At 49.7% G+C, this 24540-nt stretch overlaps 1 protein-coding gene across 3 annotated transcripts; it reads right to left on the bottom strand.

Annotated features, from left to right (window-relative positions):
• Positions 1-2820: 2820 nt before the first annotated feature.
• chm (lysine acetyltransferase chameau) lies at positions 2821-24447 on the bottom strand. Of its 3 annotated transcripts, XM_017901043.1 has the most exons (13): positions 24276-24447; positions 23708-24176; positions 23378-23623; positions 23038-23301; positions 22775-22954; positions 21748-22036; positions 21380-21674; positions 21068-21312; positions 20792-20978; positions 8715-8808; positions 3851-3997; positions 3572-3678; positions 2821-2943 (listed from the first exon to the last, which is right to left on the bottom strand). In XM_017901043.1, the coding sequence occupies exons 1-13, from the start codon at positions 24291-24293 to the stop codon at positions 2821-2823; spliced, it is 2664 nt and encodes an 887-aa protein (XP_017756532.1). In that variant the 5' UTR covers positions 24294-24447. The 3 variants fall into 3 exon arrangements, with proteins under 3 accessions (XP_017756532.1, XP_017756540.1, XP_017756546.1); XM_017901051.1 differs by lacking the exons at positions 2821-2943; positions 3572-3678; positions 3851-3997 and adding an exon at positions 7922-8590; XM_017901057.1 differs by lacking the exons at positions 2821-2943; positions 3572-3678; positions 3851-3997; positions 8715-8808 and adding an exon at positions 18961-19240.
• Between the last annotated feature and the right edge of the window lie 93 nt (positions 24448-24540).

Raw genomic sequence — 24540 nt, forward strand, 5'->3', positions numbered from 1 at the left:
GAATAATGCGAAGAACTTTTATTAACTAGCAATGTGTGGCGGCCATATTTGACATCCCCTCCACTACGCGTATATTTGATTCAGGCTTACAAACCTTTCCTGTCGAAAAAAACCGGTAATACGAAAAACCCGAGACGATGATGAAAAAACGTTTTGTTTTTAATGCACGTTACGATCTGTACGATATACGAGTGCCGGTAAAGCTTTACAAACATGTCAGCATATTCTCTCGGTATTTCGAGCTCGTGTAAGCATCCGACGAAAATACGTAATGCAACGAACGTGTTGCAGCATATCGTAATGCACGCCCAACTTTCAGTTTTATCGCCGAAAAAATTAAAACTTGGTAGAAAGATAAGGTATTGAATCAGCGCGAGGCAACACTCGGTCAGTGAATATAACCGGTGTCCGTGAAAGACACGTCATACGCACAAAACAAATTAAAGTGGTATTAAGAGTCAATAGAGCGCGTAGAACTGTATTAACGAGCTTTAAAAAGATACACCGACAGGTTATATAAAGATTCGTGTCCATAAAAGCGTTTTATGTCGTATTTCCGGCTTATTAAAGACAGGTTATGAACTGTCGCCCACATAATTTTATGACTTTACCGTTCCGATCATTTGGTATTTGTAACTATGATAACGAGTTCAGCGAATCGACGAATCTCGTTTATCAGGAACGGTTTAGCCTTTGGAAACAAAAAGTGATTTCGAGTCTAAGTAATATCTATCGAATCGCTGAATCTACATAATGCCTATTCAATTAGTTAGATAGCGGTGAATCGATTTTCCGAAAATAGACGGTCAAAGATGCGATTCAGATCGCCTGTGAAACTCGATGAAATTTACGCTGACGCTTCCTGTATACATCGGTAGAGGGCTACATGTTATCGCAATCAAATTTTACGCGTATAAAAGATTTTAAAATATTTTTCCGTGACACATACGTGTACGCTTTATACGAATAATATGACGAGGAAGAGATTGGAAAAAAACACTCGATTAACGACGGGAATAATTTATATCCTTAACTAGGCGTAAAATCAGACGCGTGTGATTCGTTGTCCTCGTCGATTCCATGAAATATATCGCAATTACTCACGGGAAACCGGTGCGTCGCGAATACGGGAGTCGAGCAAAGTTCTATCCTTGTCCGATTGCTTGTTTTTCTATAATGATGCGATAAAATCCGCGGAAAAATATTTGCACAATTATTGCATCTGACAAATGCGTTGGATCTACGTGTGTTGGGATATATTGGAATCGTATCCACTGTACAGCCTTTCTTGATAAAAATTGTATTTTTATAAATAGTATTGTACATCTTAAAACATACACGATCATGAGACATGTTTAATTTACAGATAGCTAGTAGCTCGCCTCTTGGTCAACGAAAGGAGTCATCCGATAGCTGGACAAACGTCGAAACAAATTTCTACAGTATTCGCAGGAAAAACTCAAGCGTGACACAAACGTACTTCCGTTGTAACGATAAACACGCAGTGTCTCTCAACTCAAATACTTGTATCGAATTCTTTTCAACGAATAAAGCGAATTAAAAGTACAACCGAAGAATTCATTACACGTGTGCACTGTGTATGTATGTATGTATGTATGTATGTGTATACCTGTGTGTGTACGAGTTTCAAACATTCATCCATTTCGATATTCAACACCTATCCTCTTACAGTATTTCCTTACACGTTATATTCGCGATTGCTCGAAAGACGTCGGAAAACGTTGGTAGAATCCACGAGGGGGCGCAGAATCAAGACATTTTTAAAACCTCAACGGTCATCGCACATCGGCGTATCATGGTTGTAGTAACGCGTCGTTTAAATTGATCCTGTCCAACCTTGACTCGATGGCTTTCGAGTTATTTTCACGTTGCCTAACGGGCTCGACCGAGGACGTCGAGCCTCTCGATGTTCACCATGTTTCGAACTACGTTTCGCAGCTCGTCGTATACAGTTCGCTAGCGCGATCAATAACGTATCGCGCGTGTCTCGCGTGAACCGACTATAAGCATGGCGCGTTTCGACCGGACCTTGTCGAAAATCGTCCCGAAATCGCATCACCTCGCGTGACATTCTGACGTTACGTATTCTTCCAACGGCGATAATCGTGTCAAAGGTCGATCGAACGGGACACCACGAATCGTTATTGCTTGCGAAAAATCGACCAACCAAATTGACAACGATACACGTATTCTCGTCGTCCATTCTCCACTATGGAGATTGTCGATCTCGTCGATAGTGGGCGTTTCTTTCGTCACCGTCGCATAGTTACACGCTAATGCGATTGTTTCGATAACCACGATTACGACCGGTCGGTAAGTAAGAACCCGAAATTTTCAATCGGACATCGCTTTCTCGATTTCGATCAGGCCAGACACGTCACGATTTCCGTTAATCGAAAGAGGTAATCGAAGGTCACGACGAAATCGGTGTTCACCGGTCGACCTCGGTGTCCTGCGGAGGAGGTGCTCGAAGGTTGAGCCGACGAAAGAATCTCTGGAAGGATTTTTACGGGTTTCAGTCGTGCACGGTGGCGAACGCGTAATCCACATGGCGCGCGTAGCTCACGACTCGACGGAGTCTTGCGATAGGCGACGAACGGCGTGGAGAAAGTAAAAAGGAGAACAGGGCTGAAGACGAGAAGAAGGGAAAAACGAAGGAGACGATGGAGAAGAAGAAAGAGATGGACCACCGCCCTTGGTCGACACCGATGAACGAGCGCGAGAGAGTAGGAGCGAGAGAAGGGGAAGGCCGCGGTTGTCGGCGTCGGCGTCATTCCGGGCTCCTGCTGCAAGCAAGCCTTAGTTCGAGGCGGAGGGCGTCTTGGGAGGCTGGAAGGGGTTCCATTTCAGACACTCCGGATCGATCTCTTTGTAGACGGGCCCTCGTCTCTTCACCCTCTCCTTGTAGTCGTCGATCACGTCCTGAAATTATTTCAACGGTTCTCCACCGGTTTGCTTCTCTTCTTTTTTCCTTTCCGTCCCCGAGACACGACGGCTCGACGACCCTCTCGTGAAAATCGTTCATTTCGTAGCGGAACACCTCGACCAATCGTACGGAGAAACGGTATACACTTTTGATCCTCTGTATCGAATACATTTCGATCTGTCGTTATTGGTTATGTGCGATTGATCGATACTCTCGCTGACTCGAACCGTATTAATAATATACAAGCTATCGATGCAGCGGCACGGGTAGGGGGCGCGCGGGGCGAGTGAAAGGAAGGACCGCGCAGAACCATGCGCAATACCGTTTTTCTCCGTTACGTGGCGTGTTCTGCGAGGCTGATTCCCTCCGCGGAAGCTGTTCAACGTAATATATGCGCGTCGAAGTTTCGGAACAACGACGAAAGCCGCACACGCTCGCCGGCTCGATTTTCGTTACGAATCTCTCTCACTCCGCCGTGAACGATCCCTCGAAAAGCTGGTTGCTATAAATCACGCGACACGACGACGCGGCGCGAGAATAGGGGATACGTGCGCGACACGAAGGATAACCTCTTCGTCCCTGTTACGTTCTACCGGCGAATTACAATCACAATGAACGACTTACCTGTTTCTTCAGAATGATATGCTTCCCCTTCCAGTACTTCATCATACCGAGGGCCTGCAGGGTGCTGACGATGTCGTACGAGTCAATGGCCATCTCTTTGCTGATATCTGAAAGACAATATGCAAAACGGGGCGAACGGATAGCATCGAGCGGCTCGAATGTCTCGAGCGGCACACGCTCTCTCTTTCTCTGCAACGGCACACTCTTAAAATAACGCGTCTTGTAAATCGGTCAAAAGCGTGCAAGGCGTGTGCTCCGCGGCTGGCGGTATTGTGTTACCTTTAACGGAGAGTTCCTTGCCCCCGAAGTTGCAGAGGTACTGCAGCAAAACGTCCTTCCAGTAGCTGCGATACGAGATCAAACCCAAATCCGATAGGGGTTTTTCGGGCGAGCCAATCTTTTTCTCTACCCTGGTCAATAAGTAACCTGCGCAAAACACACATAACGTTCCGTCGTTTCGTTCATCTCGTTCGCCAGGAATTTCCTCCTCGCGTCTGATCGATGAGGTGTCGCGAGGGGAGGGGAAAGGGGTCAATAAACGGCAGGTGAAACGTTCCTCTATCGACCGTACGTGTCGTCAATCGATCGATCCGCCACCGACCCAGTACGAATTCGTTCGTCTCGCCGAATACGTACGTTCGATGCGCGAAGGATCCTAACCTAACCTCCTTATCGCGCAACGAATTCGTTTCGTACGTTCCGGGCCAAAGTAACGACTTCTCCTAGAAGCTCGTTATCATTTCCTCCGTAATATCCTCTCGTTACTCGGCCACTACATTACGCCCTTGTGCACGGACCACTAGACGGACTATGAAATTCCAATTCCGCGAGATACCGGTGGTCGTCGAAGCCGCATAGGTACAGAGAGACCATGTGCGCGCGCGCGTTCACGTGTGCACACACATAACACACGTCTCCATCCTGAATCGACGCCACCGCTATAAGCCATTTCTGGTGTCAGTGACCGACGAAGGATGAAATGCCGCGGCGCCAGTGCCGTATCGAAAATAATTCCAACTTCGCCTAGGATACGTTATTTCCTCCCAGGCAAATCCGACGAGTCGCCGCGTGGAGTACGGATCGGTAAAACCAGTTTGCACGGAAAAGGACGTGCCGCGGCGCGACCACGATGCCCAACCGACGATTAAACTTTCCTCGCGATAGCGTTTATCGGGGGAAGAAACTCCGGGGAACTACCCGCCGGGGTATACGGCACTGACGATGTCCGGCACTCGCTTCTGGAGTCTGGTTGAATGTCCGTCACGCCTCGTTTGCACGATGTATCCTGCGACCGTGTGTATCCGCGAAAAATCGGCAGAACGCGAAGAAATCGGAATGGACTAGGGGGGAGGGGTGGGGGAGGGTACACGTATTCGCAGAACGATCTCGAATCGATCTTTCGAATCTTCGTGAAATCTCACGCGATTACCCCCTCCAACCACTCTTGGCTTTTGCAATTAGACCATGTCCGTTGTCGGTACTTTCGGCGCTCGAGTCACGATGAATTACGAATATTCGCGATATTTCGAGAGGGGAGAGAGAGGGGGAGAGAGGGAGAGAGAGAGAGAGAGAGAGAGAGAGAAATAGAGAGGGAGATAGGAAAAGCGAGAGAGAGAGAGAGAGAGACTGAGAGAGTTAGACGGGATAGATAGGAGATTAGAGGATTCGCGATGCGAGCCGACGTTTAAGGTTTCACGTTGCTCACGTGTGAACTAATTAACTAATTAAATAAATTGCATCGGCGGCGACGCGGGGCTAGCCTAAAGAGATTTCTCCGTTTATGGGTCATCCGTTATATTTGTAAGAAGCAGACACGCGCGGCCTGTATTGATTCTGCATCGGCATGCCGTTACTCTCGAAAAGACACGCGAAAGCATCGATCCGAGAATATTCCAACTTGGTCGCGGCCATTTCGATGCCGTTCAGCAAACCCTCGTGCCAAAACGCTTATCCGTAAGTTCCCGATAGAGGTTAGGACGAACGACGAACAAGCATCACGTTCGCCGGTTGATCGATGATTTTTCGAAAAAATCCAAAGAAAAAGAGAAGACGCGGAACCGATAGCGGACGCGATGGTTTTCTCTCGCGTTCGCGATAACGACGATTCTTCCGTTTCTCAGGCACACCGATGTCGGTTTCCAGAACATCCGGAAACCGTAAAGTTCAACGACCAGCAGTGGCCAGGCGAAATCCTCGCGGAAGCAGCTCCAGCGAGCGGCAACGTTCCCGAAATAACCGCGGAATTCTCATTATCCGAATAATCGAGGTCGAGACGATAACAGTGTCTCGCGATTAAAAGGTGAAGGAAAAAGAAGGAGAAGAAGCAGACGCAGAAGTAGAGGAGGGAGGAGGGAGGGAGAGAAAGAGATCATACTGCCAGGTGTCGAGAGAGGAGCAGGGTAAAAGGGAGGCGAGACGATTTTTGCAGAGTATCCGAGGCAGCCTACGAGGACCGGTCCTGTGCCGGGATTATTCCAGGATGTCCCGGAGGCTGAGGGGTTCAACGACCATCCTTTTCCTCCTCCTCCAGGCTCCTGGACCCCGCGTACAGCCTTCCACGGCCAGAGAGAGGACAGTCCACCCTCTATCTCCGCAGCCAGCGCCACCCTCTCCCGATTCTTTCCCACCACCGACCACCATCTCGCGCCCCTATGTGTGCATATCTCTCTCTCTCTCTCTCTCTCGCGTTCTTCGCGTCCCGATTCTACTACCACCGCGGAGGTTTTCTGTTTCTCGGTGATGCGACGATAGGTTCGGGAAGGTAGCGGCGCATTTATTACGCGTTCGTTCGGTTTGCAGACTTTTGGGATCGGCGTGGATGCCGAGTACAGGCGGCGGAGGCTGTGACGGTGGCAGCGATGGTAGGTGGTGGTAGAAAATCGAGCAAGAGGAAAATCGACGATGACTCTGGAAGGACGAGAGAACAAGGAGACGACGAGGGTCGAAGAGGAAGCAGCGGTACTAGCAATGGTAGCAGCAGGGGAGGGTGGATGGATCGGCGTGACAGCCAGCCTGGTAGGGGAAGCTTCGTGGACTCTCGTCCCTCTCTTCCGCGTGCCGGCTGCCCTACGAGGAGGAAAAGGGCGTCGGTAGCCCTGCCAATCCTACGCCCTACGAGGCTCCCGTGGGGCGAGGTCACCGGAGGTCATACGATCGCGAGCCCTACGCTCGGCTTCCAATCGAACCAGGTGGAAATCGCTGTAGGGCCGAACCGTGCTAGCTCTCTGCCTATACCTTCCTTCCTCGTTCGCGCCGCGGAAGCCCGGGAAGGACGCGCAGGGTGTGTCTGACCAGACGATTCCCGGTTAAAAGTTCGTCGAGTGTCGGTTATCGGTCCCGATCGATCAGACCGCGATGACGCTATCGACGAACGCGTACCCCGATTCACGCGTAACGTACGTTTCCTTAGCCGTAACCGGCAGCTAACCACGCGAGTCACGCGAGCACGTGGTCCGCGTGTAACTCAGTCGCGACGCCACGCCGTAGTACGGCGAACCAGACGCGGTGGTTTTCCTCGGCCAGCCAGCGATTTTCCAACCAGACCCGGTGTCTCGTCTCTATCGAATTTTTACTAGGAAATTTCTCCATGGAACAAGGTGCATCAGACACACCCCGCGCGTACCAGACAAATCCCGTCCGCGTCTGTGTATATACGCGCGCCCGTACGCGTGTATAAGCCAACAGCAGGTAGAACGCGGCAGCGGCCAACTGTACGGGGTTTGTGGGGGTCGATCGATGCGGCGAGACGCCGGGCGTCGCACTTTCCGCCAACCATTCCACTCCAACCTACGCCCTCCCCTATCCGTCACTACTACCACCCTTCCTACCGCCACCACTACCGCGGTACCATTTTACCACCACTACCATCCACGCCGCCACCGCCGCCATCTCTAGCACCAGCAGCATCGGCACCACCACCGCCGCCACCACCGCCATCACCACCACCACCACCACCACCACCACCACCACCACCACTACCACGACGACGACGACGACAACGACGACGACGACGACGACGACGAAGAAGACGACGATGCCGCCGCCACCGCCGAGTCCAAGTAACGTCTCTCGCGCCGCGGCATCCCCTGCGGAAAAGCTGGCAGGGCTAAACCCCCGACTACGATTCCAACGACTCTCGTCCGACGCATAGTACGTCGACCCACAAGCCCAGCCACCTAGCCCCGTACTCCCTTCTCCCTGAGTCTGACGCGCTACCCCTACGCGCGCGACCCATACTCCTGCCTCGACTCGTCGGCATCAATGAAAATGACGTCACGGCAAAAAGCCCACGTTTAATTATCAACGCTACGCTTCGCGGTGTACACGCCGTCCCGCCGCGGTCGCCCGGGGAGGGCTTTCGAGTCGAGCGACTTTACGCCAACGGAGACGCTCGTAACTCACCAGCCGTTGTACTCTTTTTCCCTTCTTTTTTCACCTCTCTTTCCCTCTTTCTCTCTTTCCCATCGTCTCCTTCTCTTCCGCGACGTTCACCAGACGCGTAAATAGGGGACAATGAGGGGAAACGGACCATTCCGTTCTTTCCATCCGGATCGCTGGATTGAATCGCGGGAAATACCCGGAGACACGCCAAATCGATCGCCATCGTGTGCGTCTTAGTTTCCCCTTCTTCTTTTTCCTTTTTTTCTTCTTCCTTCCGCTTTTTCCCTTTTATTCCCGGTTCTCTGTCGTTTCCTCGGGAATTCCGCGTCGCAGGGGAACCGACACCGATTCGTGGCGACTGGTCGAAGCGCGAATCAGATCTCGGAGCAGACTGGGTTGCACGCGGCCGAGAGTAATCGCGTTAAAGAGGTCTAAGGTCGAAGGAAGGTTGACGGAAAGTCCTGACAGGAAGACGCGAGTTTAAGCGGCACGGGACGGCTGCGGTTGTTCAATGACAGAAAACCGACGAGATGCTCGTTCGACAACCGTGGAGTTGCAGCGCGTGCCGGACGACGCCTTTCAATCCCAGCGACCGCAACGTCGACGAGAGACCACACCACGGAAACCGCGGAGGCGTTCCTATAAACTCCGGTTCCTAATTCGGCTATCCTTTCGATTTCGTTCGTGGGCATGTCGTCATCCTCTCCTTGGTTCGCGCCAAGGTTGAGCGGACGCGACGCCCGTAAAAACCGTGCATACTCACTGAAGTCGATCAGCAGTCGGCCGTATCCCTGGCGCTGATAAGGCGGCAGCGTCAGAATGCAGGACACGTTGTAATTGAGGAAAGAGCTCTTTTCCTGGAACATAACGAGTGGGAATTTTTATGTATCCGTTCGAGTAGCCTCCACGCCGTGGTGCAAATCTAGCCACGATATCGCTCCTATCGCCGCGACGCTCGTCCCATTCCCACGACACCGATTTTAGCCTTATCGCCTTAAAAACTCTGCCCTAACGATTCCCCACCAAAAATTTTTCACCAAATTTTTCATCTGTGCGATCCTTAGAATAGACGACGTAAACAGTCGGACGACAGGCAGAGTCCCCGACTGTTTAGGATCTAAAAGTCTAAATACTTAAAGACTACCAATGGCGAGACGATCTGTCGAAGGCTGCCGAACCCTTCGAGCCGAAGTGCAATCAGTCCAATAAAGACCTTTGAAAAGGAAAGTCTTGGAAATATTGGTATACTCCATCATAATTTGGTCACATAGCGAAAATTTCTATCGACTCGTCGAATAATTTGTCTCCGAGCGAGAAGGTGACTGATCGCGTGAAATATCGGGTTTACCAGACGATATTTAGGATTCGCGCTACTTTGTAGCCAGACGAATTGCATCTCAAAGGTCGAAACACAGTGGTGTTTACGTGGAAAAGCAGAATAATATTTTCGTTGGTAGCACGGTTAGCACACTCGACACGCTCCGCCCAGGCGGCTGCGTGTGCAGCAGACACAATCAGCGAGTATTATGACGTTAACGCGACGAAAATGCGTCGCGACCTTCGTCACGTGAAAAACACAATGGGTTAACGATATTTTCGACCACGAGTCGTTCGAGGAAGCCGTAATATGTTTTATTAAACGATTCCTCGCGCAGTACGTCGCCATCGTCTGACCCCTCCGCGTGATCCGCGGGGCTGTTCGAATTGGGATTTTGGAAAGATGGACGGAAGGAACGCGTGGAAACGGGCCGGTGGAAATATCTCGTTTTAAATATAGACCCCGGTTGCCTCGCGAATGAACACGTCAATTTTTCGAGAACGTATTTTTACCGTGACACCGGAGTGGGCGTACACCTACGGTCAGCGTGCATTCTACGTGTATCGCGGCCAACGTCAGATTAGATAAATCTCGCGTCGAATTACATCTGTACGAAATCCATGGGAGTATCTTCCCCGTGGAACTCGAAATCCGAGTATCCGTATCACGTGGCCAAGTTTGCACCTTCGAATTCCGATTGTTTCCATTTTCTCTCCCCTTGTTTCCTCTCGATCCCGGTCCCGAGACGTTTTTCCCAGAGAGCAAATTTACCCGGTAAACAGCGGCATGCATATGGAGAGATGGAGAGCGCTCGAAAATCGGAGCTTTCGGGTAAATTTAATTTTCGTCCGAGTGCACGCGACGGAAAATAGAAGGAAATAAAACAAAACGAGGAAAGAGAGAAACAAAACGAGGAAAGAGAGAACAAAAATTGCAAATATTGCCCACGTCGCGACAATCGTAGCGCGGAATGCCTATTTCGATAGATAACACAGGGGGCCCGAAAGAGAGGAAAATTTGCTTGGATCCTGTCTCTGAGAAGGAAGAAGCAGTCTGGTTTCTCGATCCGGAATAGTGGATTACGTCTGTGGACGATAGAGTGAATTTTTCCAACAACCGTGGAGAAAGATGGAGAAAGATTAGGTTCGAAGATGGCGCTGGGTTCGAAGGTCGAGCGTATGCGTTGGAACGAAAATTGCTGCGTTCCGCGTCTGCGCGGTGGATCCTTTCGGGGCCATCGCGCGTAGAATCCGTCGTTAATCACTGTACGCCCCTCGGTCCCATTTCGTTGGCAGCGAACCCAGTACAACTCGAACACCCGGTATTTCCGGCCGTGGCAGCCGTGCTGTTGCTAACTGCCGAGTGGGGCAGCAACGGTTCGAAGGACACAACTCGAGAAGACTCGCCCATGCTTGTACGGACCCGTCTACGCGTGTGGGGCCATGTCTATGCGTCTGTGTTGGCCGTGGGATGGGGAAGGAGAGACACGTACAGGGGCGAGAGAGAAGGGGAGATAGAGACAGAGAGAGGGAGAAGGGAAGGTGAAAGCGTAGAAAAGAGAAGAAAGGTGTGGGCCCTATGGATGAGTATCGCGGATAGGCCATCTCGGATAGTCCGGCGAGCCATCTAGCGGACCAATTGCTAAAAGCCGAAGACGAAATATGGTCAGAACCACGCCACGCTGCTCGGATGAACTTTTACAGAGACGGGAGCGCGGGGCGGTGTATCGGTGGCGTGCGAGCGTGGAGAGGGACACGAAGAAAAAGGAAGAGAAAGAGAAGCGCGAGCGTGGAGAGAAGGAGAGGAGAAGAGTAGAATCTGGGCCCCGCGACGTCCTTGGGCCAGTAGTCTCTGCTCCACTCAGGGACGTCTTCGAGTCCCCACCGTGCGAGTTCCACGCAAGAAAGCCCCTTACACATCGCTTTTCCTCCTTTTTCCCTATTTTTCCCTACGCGTCTACCGTCACCCGAAGTGGAGGCTGCCGACGACGACGACGACGACGACGACGACGACGACGACGATGACGTCGAAGAAACGATTCGACAAAATCGATCGGCCACGACTAGACTGCTCGAGTCACATCGTCGCGAAACGAACCGTGTTTTTTTTCCAGTCCCTCTGTTTAAGAAGGAAAAATCTTGTCGACCAACGGTCTATCCGAGTCCGCCCAATTCGCCTCTCTTCCACCGGGAATCCCGAAAACTCGAAGCGCATCGAGTCCCACCGCGTGGAGACGAATCCGGCACAGCTTCTTTTATAGATATAGCCTTCCGGAGAATCGATACCGGCCTCTCTTCCCGTCTCCTTTCATCCACGAAACGGGGCAACGTGGCGAGTAGTACCGTAGTAACGATCGCAACCGGTGACTTTGACCGTACGAAAAATCAATCGTCCCTGTATTCATCGCGCGAAAAATAATGGACGAAAATCCCGTCGTCGAATGAAACCTAACCTATTCCACAGATGACTTAACGCGTATAATCGCGTAAAACAGCCAAAAGGGCAGGATCACTCGGATAAATGGCGGACATCGAACGGAGACGCTCGCTATAAATATTTCGATATCTCGTTGCGATGCAGCCCGAAGCGATTCCCGATCGAATCTTCGCGTCGTTCCTTGCCTCTTCCTCTCCCCGCGATTGCCCACGGTTGCTCGCGGGTCGGGTGTGACGAACAAAGCGACGAATGGGCGCGAATCGCGTCGCCGATAAGCTTCTCTCGTACGTACGTATACGCGTCGGTTGGAGAGAACGATCACGCCACCGGTCGTTATCGATCGCGGCCGCGCGAAGGAGTTCCGTCGTCGACGTTGCGTCGATCTCGTAAAAGGCTTTCGATCGGTCAGTATCCTTTTCTGCGTATCGTCGCGCCATAAAGTGCGGGCACACGTGCGACGATAGAGGCATCGGAACGCGACCGACCGACCGTACGTTCTATCTACGTTCTAGGTACGTTCTACGTACGTTCTACGTACATTCTACGTACGTTCTATCTCGCCTCGTTTCTCGATCGCTCATAAACACGTCGCGAGACGTCGCTGCGCGCGAGGTGTGCGTAGGTGAACGAACGTCTAGGTGGCGCGCGGTAACGAGACCCGGCTAATAATCCTCTCTTTTCCTTTCTCCCGGCGAACTTGTCGCCACGGACGATCGTTCACTGTTGCTCCGATTTTTATTGCACGGAATATCGGAATCGACAAGTATTCCGTCGATATCGTACGATCACGATGGTTTTCGAGTCGTAGAAAACCGTTGCATAAGACAAGAAGGATAGAGAAATGTACGCTCGCTAGGTTAGGTTAGCTCGTTGTCATTTCCCTCGCGAATATTCGAGTGATACACAGTCGGACGCGGTGTGAACGTCGCTTAAAGGTTATACAGCTCCTCGCGACGGTCACTTCTATATTTAGATGCACCGAGTTTCCTCCTCCACTTTCTTTATACCGAACAAAGCGTTCCTCTTAACATACGGGGTGTGCGCGAAGTTCCGTGTGCTCGGCGTGATCGGAACGCGGGAGAATCGACTGCTTTCACGCGCAACTTCGCCGCTAATGGAATGGAAAATTTTCACCAATTCCCGGGGACATGATGTACCAACCGTCGAACGAGATTCCGTTACCGTGCTTTTCTATCGTGCTCGCAACGATTACGAGATTTATTTGTTTGAATTTTCGTTTAGGACCCTGGAAGTTTGCCGGTCGAACGCGTTCCGATGAGGCCTGTCTCCAGGGACGTGAATTTATCAATGGCAGGTACACTCGGAAAACCAGAGGGTCTAACGGTCCTACGGATTATCCCCGGACGCCATCGCGAACCTCTAAATCCAAAGAGAAATCGTCACGACTACCCGATAGGTCTCAGACTGGTCGTCCCCTGTGTGCGAAAAATTTTGCGGACTTATTAATTACCCGTCCCTTCGGCTCCCTTGGTTCCTTTCGAGCGAACACCGCTTTCCTTTTGGCCCGAACCCAAAGCGCGTTCGCCCGTTCGCTCCGGCCCCCTTGTAGATTTCCTGCGCATATACCTCAACGCTGAACGGTAAATCAATCCAACGGACAATCCTTCGTCCGACCAACGTCTATCCGACCAGAAATTAAAACTTTTCACGGACTGGAGTAACGATCGTGGTCGCGGTCAAGTGTGCAAGAACTTTTGTCTCCTATGTCCGAACGGAACGATCACTCTCGACTATAACGACGAAGAACTTGCATCGGACTATGGATTCCGAGTTTCCTCGGCTGTTCCTAACTTCACGCTCGTGGAGCCAAGATGGCCGTGTCGAATTTCGAAATGGACGTCGCCGGGACAATGGGCTTAGGCACGATCACGGAGCACCGAGGAAAATGAAAGCTCCGGACTGGATATCCGATCAATGCCACGGATGATAATTTCGTGAAGACTCGTCTTCACGTTCCCGACATGTGCTCGCTTTAGCCTACTCGCGAGCGGACGCTATACGAGGGACAGCGAGTGCGTCGGAGGAACGTGGAGCATACAGGGGCTTTCCCGTGTCGAGAAATGTATTTTCGACGCCGGGGTTGCGCCAGCTAATCTGGAACCCTGTCGACGAGCGTGGAATCGCAGACGACTTTGTCCCTCTTCGCGTTTTTTCGCGCGCGGGGGACGAAGACGAAGCTGTTCCGCGTAGCGAACGATCGTCGACGAGGAAAGCTTCGTTTGGTCGGGGACAAAGGTCAAGGTCTGAAAGGAAAACAACGAGCAACATCCGAAGAATCTGTCCGGGACGGTGGAATCGAAGGACGCGATAAGGCGTTGTCTCTAGAGCGGAATACACGAGCGAGAAGGAAGACGAGCGAAGAGGAAGCTCCAGCCACGTGGATTTTTCTTGGCTACGATAGGTTCGTAACCGATTGAGAGAAAGAAACGGAAGGGGAGATAGGTGTGTAAAGGTGGTACGGGAAACTGGAAACCACGACGGTACACTTGCGGCTCTCTGTCATGAAACACGACGTGGATAATGACATCGTGGTCGAGTACGCGCGAAAAGAGGAGGACTAAGGGGCGGAGGACGAGGAGGAAGAGGCTGAAGGAGAAGCCGAAGCAAAACTCGTGGCGACGACGCGACAAGGATAAGAAGGTAGAGGAGAAGGGGGGAGAAAAAGGAGAAGGAGGTGGGGAACTAGAGCTAGAGTCAGAGCTGCAGCCGGAGCCGGCGCTAGAGCTAGGAGCCTCTACCCTACCCCAACTTCTAGGGACGACGATGTGTATTCGGCGGGATTTGGTCGTGTGAACAGGACTGTCTGGCATCGATCGACCCCGGTCGGGGTGAGGTTTTGCAGGGAGGAAAGAGGAGAGGTCGAGGGGAAGTTCGACCGAGGTGGTTGGAGGTGGAGGGTTGGGCGAGCCTACCCCAACCTCTTCTCCAAGAGGCCGCCGCGTATCGTATCGACGACCTCTACTACTACTACTCGTCCTCGTACTCCCATGTTACCCTACGTCATCCCTTTCCTTTTCTGCTTTCCTGCAGTCCCTTTCGCGCGCCGCCACCTCTTCCCCGCCACTCTCTCACCCTATATCTCTCTTGCTCCTTCCCTTTTCCGCCTCGCACCACGTCTGCGGGATATTTTTAAGGAAAATTGACCGACCCTCTGACTGCCTTTCTTGCACCAGCTTTTCCCTTTGTCTCCTTTGCGCCATCCCTCTGTCCCTTCGTTTCTTCTTACCTCGCCCAGTCATGTCCTGCCTCTCTATTTTTCTCCGTTTTTCTTCTTTGCTTTTCCCTCCTATCGTCTCGTCCTCCTCCACTTTTCTCTCCGTCCCCTCGTCCTACCTCATAGGCCACTCGTAGAAGACTTTATCGCCTTCTCTCAGACGCTCGATTGATAAATAAATTTATCCCCGAAATCAAATTTCTCGCAGCATTCAAAGAGATCCCGCGGCGTTTATGTTTCGCCTTTAGCCTCTTCTCGGTTTCTTCTCCGTTATTTCCCCGATGCTTTCCATCTTTCTACGTCCTTCGGGTACACGTAAACGCCTCGGGTTCTACGTATTTACGCGTTACGCACAGTCCTCTTTCGCTCCGGAGGATACGCAGTGCCCGTCTCGTTAAATTCGCTCGCGGTGTTAACGCGATTGATAAGATAAAAATGCCGCTTTCGATCCAGGTCGTAGTCCTCGTGGTCGTCGTAGTCCTCCTCGTCGTCGCTGTCGTCTCCTCGCCGAGGTACTCGTTAAAACCATTGTACGTCGCCTATTCGAGATACGCCCATCATGTTTGCCACTCTGTCGGGACGAAAGGGCCGCTTAAAGCGAGAGAAAACGGAGAAAATTTCCAAACATTCACGTCCGTTTAAATTCCACGCTGATCCTCCTCTCCTCGACGATTCCTGTGCCTCCTCTTCTTCCTTTTTCCCTCTTCTCGTTTCGCGATCCTCCACGTTCCCTCCGCGCTTTCATTCGTCTTTACTCCCGTGCTTTTGCCGGATCCTCGGCTCTTTCGGAGGCATAAACGTTGTCAAATCCTGTCTATTTATTGCGTCGCAAACATCGGTCCAACGTCGTTCTTGGTCCTGCAAATCTCTCTCTCTCCTTTTGCCAGCTTCTCAGCTACCTCCCTCTTAATCCTTTTCTCCGCGCTATCCCCTTTTTCTCTTCGCTTTTCCCCTCTCGCTCTCGTCGTTTCTAGAAGGTACCCGGCTCGTTCCATTTCTGTATGCATTATTCAGGACATATACACTGGAACGGTTCGTGACGGGCTAACTGGCGCACCACCGGAAGTTAGGCAAACGAGTCCTGAGTGGCCGTGGATCGTCGCGACTCCACGGATACACCGTCTACCGATTCCCAACGCCTTTTCCACCATTACCACCTCCAAGCTTTCGGATGAACTTTTGCAAGGAATTATCGTCCCCTCTCTACACGGTAATGTACGCGAACGGAAACGTCGCGATCGGCCAGTTCTCTCTGTGTCGATTTGTCGACTTTGATAACGCGACGTGATTCGAATACGTCGCCGAGTTTCGCGGATTTATTCCCGCTTTTAAGACACACTCTCGCCTGTCTCCGACGAAAGACACTCTTTCATCCGTATCATGGAAGCAGGAAAGGACGGAGCGTATTGTGGTGTGTAGGTGCCGGTGTTCGACATGCGTGTCGTGTTCCTCGTCTTTTTTTCCCCTTTTTTTCCTCTTCGTTCACGCGGGATCCTGTCTGGAATACCTACGTAAGAGGATATGCCGTCGTCTCGTTTGCTCGGAACACGCCGCATACGCTCAGCCGGCGTATATTCTTTTCTTGCCCCCGAGACTCGAACGTTCAACGTTCGTCTGGGATATTGCAAGCAGATACGTCTTCATCGGCGCGTTAATTGGCGGAGGTTTCTTTTCGAAAGGTATCGAATTCCCGCCGTCTTGAACTTTCCTCGGGTTGCTGGCAGGTGGGACGACGCGTTGCTCGAGTGGAAATTAGGATGACCGCGGCGGGGTACAGCGATCTCGAGTACGCGACGCAATAGCGTCAACGAAACGGAATTTTGCCCGGGTTGGAAAATCGCGCTGGAATCGGTGGATGCTATCCGGTATAGCGGATATGGCAGAGGGATCCTCTCGATTACGCGGACCGTTTATGATCCGATACGTGGAGGATGATCGGTGGTGGAACGGAGCACGAAGGCTATCGAAAATCTCGTTTTACTAGAACAGCCTGCTGGATCCTCGGACAGTGGAAGGTACAAGGATTTCAGGAGCAGGACAGGGCCCCGTTGTGCGTATCTTGGACCCGATGGCCCCGAAAACCGGTTCCGTCTGGATTTCACGTGACACGCGTTTCTCCTTTTTCGGGGATCTAAAGGAATACGGGCCTCTCGAATGTATAAACTGTATTGCATTACGATTACGAGCGGCATTATCGTACGTGTCGTAAACAGCAATTATAAGCGTCCGACAGAGGCATATTTAATCCGATGCACGCGCGTGTACGTATACGCGCTGGTGTACGGTGCACGAGACTCGAAAAAGGCCGTTCCCTTGCCCGTATCGCGCATACGAAAGGAAAGATAGACTGTTATCGCGACATTTAACCGTTCCGAAGCCCGTTTTTCCTTTCCATTCTTTCTCTTAACCTTCGAGACCGTGTAGATTCTCAAGGTGGCGCAGGAGACGAGGGGTTGGAGAACGGCGGGATAGAGGAACGAGAGAGGAATGGGATTTCTCGAAATTCACCGGAGAGAAGCTTCTTTTCATGTCTCAGTAAGCACGGCCGGAAGCTGTAAATGTTCACGCCTCGATCCGACCCCCTTTTAATTTCTGCTCGGCTGCCTCCGAATTGATAAAAATTCTACGTCACACGCAGGATGAGCACACCGAGTGGCGCGTTAATGTACCAAAGGGAGGCGTGGACGGCGTGGTTAATAACGAAATTTATAAATTCAGTAGGTGCACACTCGGCTCGCTCTTCTCGTCCGCTCGTTTTGCTCCCCTCGCGTTCGCGCGAAAACTTCCACCGCGTTTCTCGCCTCGCAACGCGTCTCCGCTCTCTGTGTGTGGCACCGTGTGTGTGCCGTGTGTGCACATCGCCACGCCGCTTGTTCCACCAAACGTGGGGCGAATCATTCAAGGTCGCGACTAGTATCGCCCAAGGTCAACGTCTAGATCTCCCCGAGTTAGCCGGCTCGATGCGCCGGGTCAATGCCCGGATTACTCAAGGTCAACGGCTGTCTAGCCCGGGTCAATGGCCTGCAGTCTCAAGGCCAACGTCCGGATTATTCGAGGTCAAGCAAGGGGAGAACCGCAAGATACGAAGAAGAAATATCCCAGCTCGCTACCGGACAATTCGACCGATCGATTCCGCGAACGCCACTCCGTTTTTCTTCCTCATCCGGCGATTCCTCTCGTCGGAGGAATCCCTCCATCCTCTGTCCCGGCACGCTGATCGCGAGATCCTCGTTTCCAGGTGACGCGAGTCGGCTAAAAAGGATCGTACTCGCGGAAGATGGAGCGCCGAACACGAAGATTTTCGAAAGCTCCGGTAATTAGAGCGACATCGGCCACCGATGTCAAGATAAGGCGTTTCGCGAGTTGGACGGTTAACAAAGGGATACCACGGGAGATGGCGAAAGATCGCGAGTAGCAGAGCAGAGTCGGAAAACTTGGACGAGGAGTCGAACGTCCCGAGGTTTCGGATATCGAGAAGAGACGAGAAGCGAGAGAAGAGAAGATCGCGAAGGAAGAAATGGCGATGATGCAGAGAGAAAGAGAGAGAGAGAGAGAAAGAGAAAGACGTAAGAGAGAAGCAGCGGCCGCGGGAGTAGGAAGTGGCGGAGGAGGAGGAGGAGGTGGTGGCAGAGGAGGAGGAAATAATAACGACCCCGACGTCGCAGTGCCGCAGAAAGGTTGACGACCCGATGCCAGGCGACGCCCTCTCTCCCCTTGCCGCCCTACCATCCCTTCTCCATCGTCCTCTGCAACCACCATCCCCCTTTTGCAGCTACCACCACCGCCGTCGGCATCCCCCACTCGCCTAAACCACCCACCTGGTACTGCACGTCGTAAGCGCATAGCGTACGTACGCCAGAGCCACCCATCCCCGTCATCCCTCTCTCTGTACGTCGCCGCCATCACCACCACCATCATCCTACGACCGTCTGGCCAGGGTCGGGGTCATTGAACGTCTATAAAGATTTTGACTCCGCGTTACTGCTGCTGCTGCTGGTGCTGGTACTGCTGCTGCTGCTGCTGCTGCTGCTGCTGTTGATGCTGCTGCCGCTGCCACCGCCGCTGTCGCCGCCGCCACCGCCGCTGCGGATGCAGGAAGCGGCTCTCTCTCCGCGGAGTACGCCCTTTTGCAAGGTGTGTAACGCAATCTGTTGCCCGGTAAGAACACGCTCGTCGCTCCTTTGTTGTAATTCAAGCGGAACGATCGATATCGGAATTATCGAGCTATCGGGTTTTCGCGGGACCGTCTCCAGGCTAGTCGGAGAACAACGATTCGAGGGATGATGAACGCTCGATGGCCCTGGAATTTGGAGAACGTAGGAGTTGAATGCCCGTGGAGAATTTCAGACCTGATAACGGAGACGCGTGGAAGCTGGAAGAACGAGAAGGAGTTCTTCCGAGGAGAGAAAACAATTCGTTCTAGATATCCTAACGAGAGGAGCGATGGAGCAGATGTCGGGGAAAATTCGAGAGAGTTGCACTTTTACAGGACTCGAGTATTCTCTCTCGTAGCACAGGACGAGAATTTGAGAGTTTGAGAGAAAGAATGAAAGAAAATGGCGAGAACAAAAGAAACAGGCGCAAACGTTTGCTCGGGGTTGAAGGAAATTTTCGTCACCCACCCTCCCTCCCGCCGTTCCGCCCACCCGTCGTGATAGGGGGTGGAACGGTGCAGATCGGCGCGTCTTGCCAGGGTCAGAGGTCATTGAACGTCGGTAAAGATTTCGACTCCGGCGATGCTGTTCCGCAGTAAATAGGCGTGCGTAGCGCTCTCCGCTCTCCCACCGACATCCTGGCCAACCAGACCAGGAGTGCTCGGGTAAAGAGGGGTCACGGATACGAGACACCCTCTTCGCGATACACACCCTCGTTCGTGTAATCCCTACAGGCTACGTGAATGCCATTACGGGCCTAGTAAACCACAAGATAAAAACAAGAATGACATTCTTCTTACGAATATAAATTTTCTACGATGACCGCGAATGGATGACGATTTGCCCGTTCGCGTGTTTCGAATCTCAGGCTACGCCTGTGTTCTCACGGGTCACGCCTATCCGGAAATTTCTAGCAACTTCTCTCGCTTTTCGAATTGACCGTCCTACTCGAATACGTGTCGCAACGAATAGGAGAGAACAGGCTATGGCACGTTACGCGGACTAGTATATCACCGAGGGAAAAAAATGGAAGAAAATAAAGAACGTAAAGGCGAGATGAAACGTCACTTTTTAATAGGCTAAACGATTTTAATATTATCCGCGAGGGTCGTACGATAGGAACGCCTACCACGTAAACGTGGGCCCCGTTTACGCAAGTGCTAACCGACACAAGTACAACGGACACCATCGTCCACGCACAGTCGCGCACGTACGAGCACGTGCTTCGCATTAATATCGCCGTTGGTAACTTGTCGCTACGAGATTCGTGCCAATAAGAAACGCCCGAAGAACTTTTCTTTTATGCCTCGCTTGATTTTATTTTTTAACCGTATTGGACACAACCGGCAAATACAAGGTCCATCAGCATTGTCCGCTTTTATTATATTAAGGAATCCCTCGTTTCGATATAGTAATTTTCCGCTCGTACAATTCGTACCGGAAAATAATATCTTCGCTGATAAATGATTTATGAAAATATTTGTTCAATGTTTCGCATCGAGAAGATGCTTGCATCATTCCTTCTCCTACAACTTACTTTATAATTTAACGTGCGTTGCGCAAAACGTTAATCGGCACTCGCGTCGAGAGATATTATTTATTTGTTTACCGCGAATTTTAGCGTTAAAAATACACAATGTGCCCGAACATTCGATAACGTTTTACTCTTATTTTGGCATGCGATGTAAAAAACTCACCTTGCTAAAGTATCCGACCGTGTGACAACCTTCAGAGTCGCCAATCGTCATCACGTAGAAAAGAAAAGGCTCGACGTCGTAGTACAACGTCTTGTGGTCCAAGAAGAACTTTGCCAGCAAGCAGAGATTCTGGCAGTATTGCTTGTAGCGTTTCCCGTCGACTTCCCATACTCCTATCTTGTCCTTCCTGTGCGAGAAACAAAATACGAAATATTTAGAGAAAAGATATATGCATAAGACAAAATACATATATAGCTTTTGCATCCGTTTACTAACCTATAAACTTCGTGTCCGGGCGGATGTCTCCACAGACATTTCTCTCTATGCCTTCTTAAAACTTGACGACTTTTCGCATATCGCAAACAATATTCGCAGAGGTACAGTTTTGGCGCGCGACTAAATTCTTCTGGATAAGGACTTTGGTACCACACTTCCATTTCCCATTTTCCCATTTCAATGACTCTCGTGCCGCCGCCATTTCTACCTTCGCCGTCATAATCTAACTCTTTCAGTTCTTTCTCCTGTAAACAAAAAGCATTGAATAAATCGTACGATAGAAAGGAAAGCAAAGCACATCCTTCCACTTACGATCTTTTCGCTGGCGATCGCTTGTGCTTCCATAAATAATTTTAGATCGTATTCCGGAGTTAGATTCGTTAAACGTGGTTGACGATCTTTCTCGTTTCCTTGAAGTTCACAGCTACTGTCGCTTTCGTTTCCATCGCCGGTACTTCCTTTCCATTTGTTTCTCATTTCTCTTACTTTCAACTGGTAGTTTCGTTGTTCCGTTGTTTGATGCAACCCCTTCGGGGACTTTTTCGCCAAGCATGTTACGGCTTTCTTTCGTTCCTCTTCGCGCTTCTTCCTTTCTTTATAGAACTCCCTGAAGAGGAAAGAGTATTTTCGTACTGTATCCGCAGAATGTACGGTTTAAGTGGCAATAAAATGTTACTTACACGCAAGCTTGCGGCGTAGTGTTATGATACAGAGGACAAGCCTCTAAAGTGAAATGCGAATCGAGCTTTCCGGAGAGATGACCCCGCGAATCGCATGTGGGTGCTAGAGGACATTCTCTTTCCTTGTTTACGCGTGTACGACCATAACTGCCTTGCCCAGATCTTCCACTTGTAGCGTTCGAGGAACTACTGTTCTGTGGTATTCTGTTGGTTCCGGACGAATGTCTGGCTGCGGTGCTAGGCCCGGCACGTTTAACGGGTGATTTGCTGGTACTCCTCTTGCTCTCAGCTACTCTCGATAAATCACACCGGATCAGCGGAATTTGCAGGATACGTTTACACGCTACCGTTTCCGTACCTGAGAACCATACTGCCGCCGTAAGCAAAAAGACTGTATCTGCATCTTAGGACACCTTGGACATGCTTTTTTGTATACGAAATGATTGTCCCATCGACCAGTGGATTCCTACGGGCCATATATATGTCCAATCCATCCATCCAGAACCGCAAATACTGCTTTTTTGTGTTAGGGAGGCAGCATAGAGTCCTAAATCCACCGCCTGCAGAAAATTCTCTACCCGCCTCTTTTCAAGATATTCATGCTAACATTTCTGACTTTATCCGATCAAGTAATCGAAATGTATTTAGAGACATTTACTACGAGAGGACGGTGGTACTACAGTAACAATATGCCTATATGCATTGAGACTGAAAACGGGGTTGCAATAAAAGGTTGGTAGAAGGAACTGAACTTATGGAAGGAGGAAATACGAAAACAGTTGGTTAGTTTAATTTCTAAAGCAACACTGTTCAATATAAAAATAATAAAGGGAAAAATAAATGGAAACTAATGTATACTAAGGATATGCAACTAATAATACTCGTATTAAGTAAAACGTGTTAGACAGTATTTAGGAAGATACCAATTTTTTAAATGGAAACGTAATGCATAAGGAGACAGGAGAGGTGTATAGGGTTAGTAGTGAAATATTGCATTCTATGGCTTATTCCTACAATATATTCGTACCTGTATCGGATTCCGAATCGCTGGCCGCCTTTGTTTGAAGTTGAAGTAACTTGCTTCCTTTTCGCGTTTGAAGCTTCCGTTTCCCTTTAGTTGTTCCTTTCGACGTACCGGTTTCTCCATGTTCGTCCATTTCTTTCTCACTCGCGGACGCGTCAGCTTCATCCTCACTTTTTAATGTACCTGGTCATCAAACGAAATAAACGATTAATTTCTTTTTAATTTGTAACAAATGATTACAATTAAAAACGTTTATAGTTACTTACCCTGTCGTTTTGTACACTTTTGTGGTTTTACAGGCGCAACCGTTGCAGAAGGTCGCTTTGGTGGAACATTTGCAGTGGCGCCTATTGTTACACTCGGTTGAATATCTTTTTTCTTTATTTGCGGTTGTGGGCTTGCAACACTTTCTGAAGACTCGGAATCAGTACTACTATCTGTGGATCCCGAAGAACCTGAACCTGCAGAACAGCTCTTTGAACTTGCAGAGCTATCTGATTTTTGTAATTGCACTGACTTAGTTAATAAATCTAGCACAATAAAATAAAAAGCTTATAAGTATCGGTAATATTATAAATATTATAAAATGATGTGGAAGTAACATACTGGATCTATTTGGAACAACAGTTTTTTGCTTTGCATCATTTGATTTTGGCTTAGATTGCTGATTCTTTGTGTACTTTGTAGAGCTATTTATAGGTTTTGTTGAGTTTGTTTTTGTTGCAATACCACCATCACTTTCACTACTATTCTCAGGGCTGAATATGCTCTTTTTTTTTAACTTCTTTTGCACAGGTTCTGAAGTGGTTTTTACAGATTTGTCAGGACCTTTCCCATTAGTACTTGCAGACGCTTTAAAAGAAAAAATATTATCAATTATTGAATGAAAGTAAAATTACAGTAAAACAAAGTTATTTAAAATAAATATGTTCTTACTACAGGGTTTGTTTAGCTTGTTAACAACTGATTTAGAATTTGGTGCATTTTTTTGCTGGCCAGTACTAACTAGTGATTTAGCTGGTGGTCTTTGTTGTTTTACAACAGGAGCTACTGTAGCAGTTGCTTTTGGTTTTGCAGGTGGTTTTCTTTTTGTCGTTGCTTTTATTTTACTTGGTGATTCTTCCGATTCTGAAGAATATACCACAGGTCTACTCTTTGGTGGTACTCTTTCTTTAGTTTTATTTTCTACTGATGGAATAGCAGCTACATCAGTTTTAGATTTGCCATGTCTGTTAGGAGGGAATGTTGTTTTCTTCTTTATCCTTTCTGTATCAGATGCTTTTTGACTATTAGCAGAACTACTAGAATTTTCTGAATCGGATGAACTGGATTCACTGCCTGAACTTGAAGAACTACTAGATGAAGAACCAGAGCTGGTTGTTGAAGTAGATTCTGAGCTAGTGGTCTATTATTTAATAGTAACATTAAATATATTAATTTAAATTTGTCCGTAATATAACTATGAAATCATAATGAACGTATAACCTATACAAGACCAACATACCTTCCATTTTGGAGTCATTTCTACAGTGCTATCTCTGAAGTAAGTAACAAACGGTGTTTAACATCATTTCTGCAATAATATCTATACTCCTTCCAGACATGTATGGAAGGAATTATTTACATTGAACTTGATTAAGGCAACAAACCTTCCATTTTACACTTTACACACAACAACTTCACACACACTAACACACTATCGTATGTGATCCTGCGCAAAAATAATATGATTTCAGGGCAAATTCGTAAATGATAACAAATAATTCCTA

The sequence above is a fragment of the Eufriesea mexicana genome, unplaced genomic scaffold, assembly GCF_001483705.2.
Source record: "Eufriesea mexicana isolate 0111107269 unplaced genomic scaffold, ASM148370v2 scaffold474474835, whole genome shotgun sequence".
Lineage (NCBI taxonomy): Eukaryota > Metazoa > Arthropoda > Insecta > Hymenoptera > Apidae > Eufriesea > Eufriesea mexicana.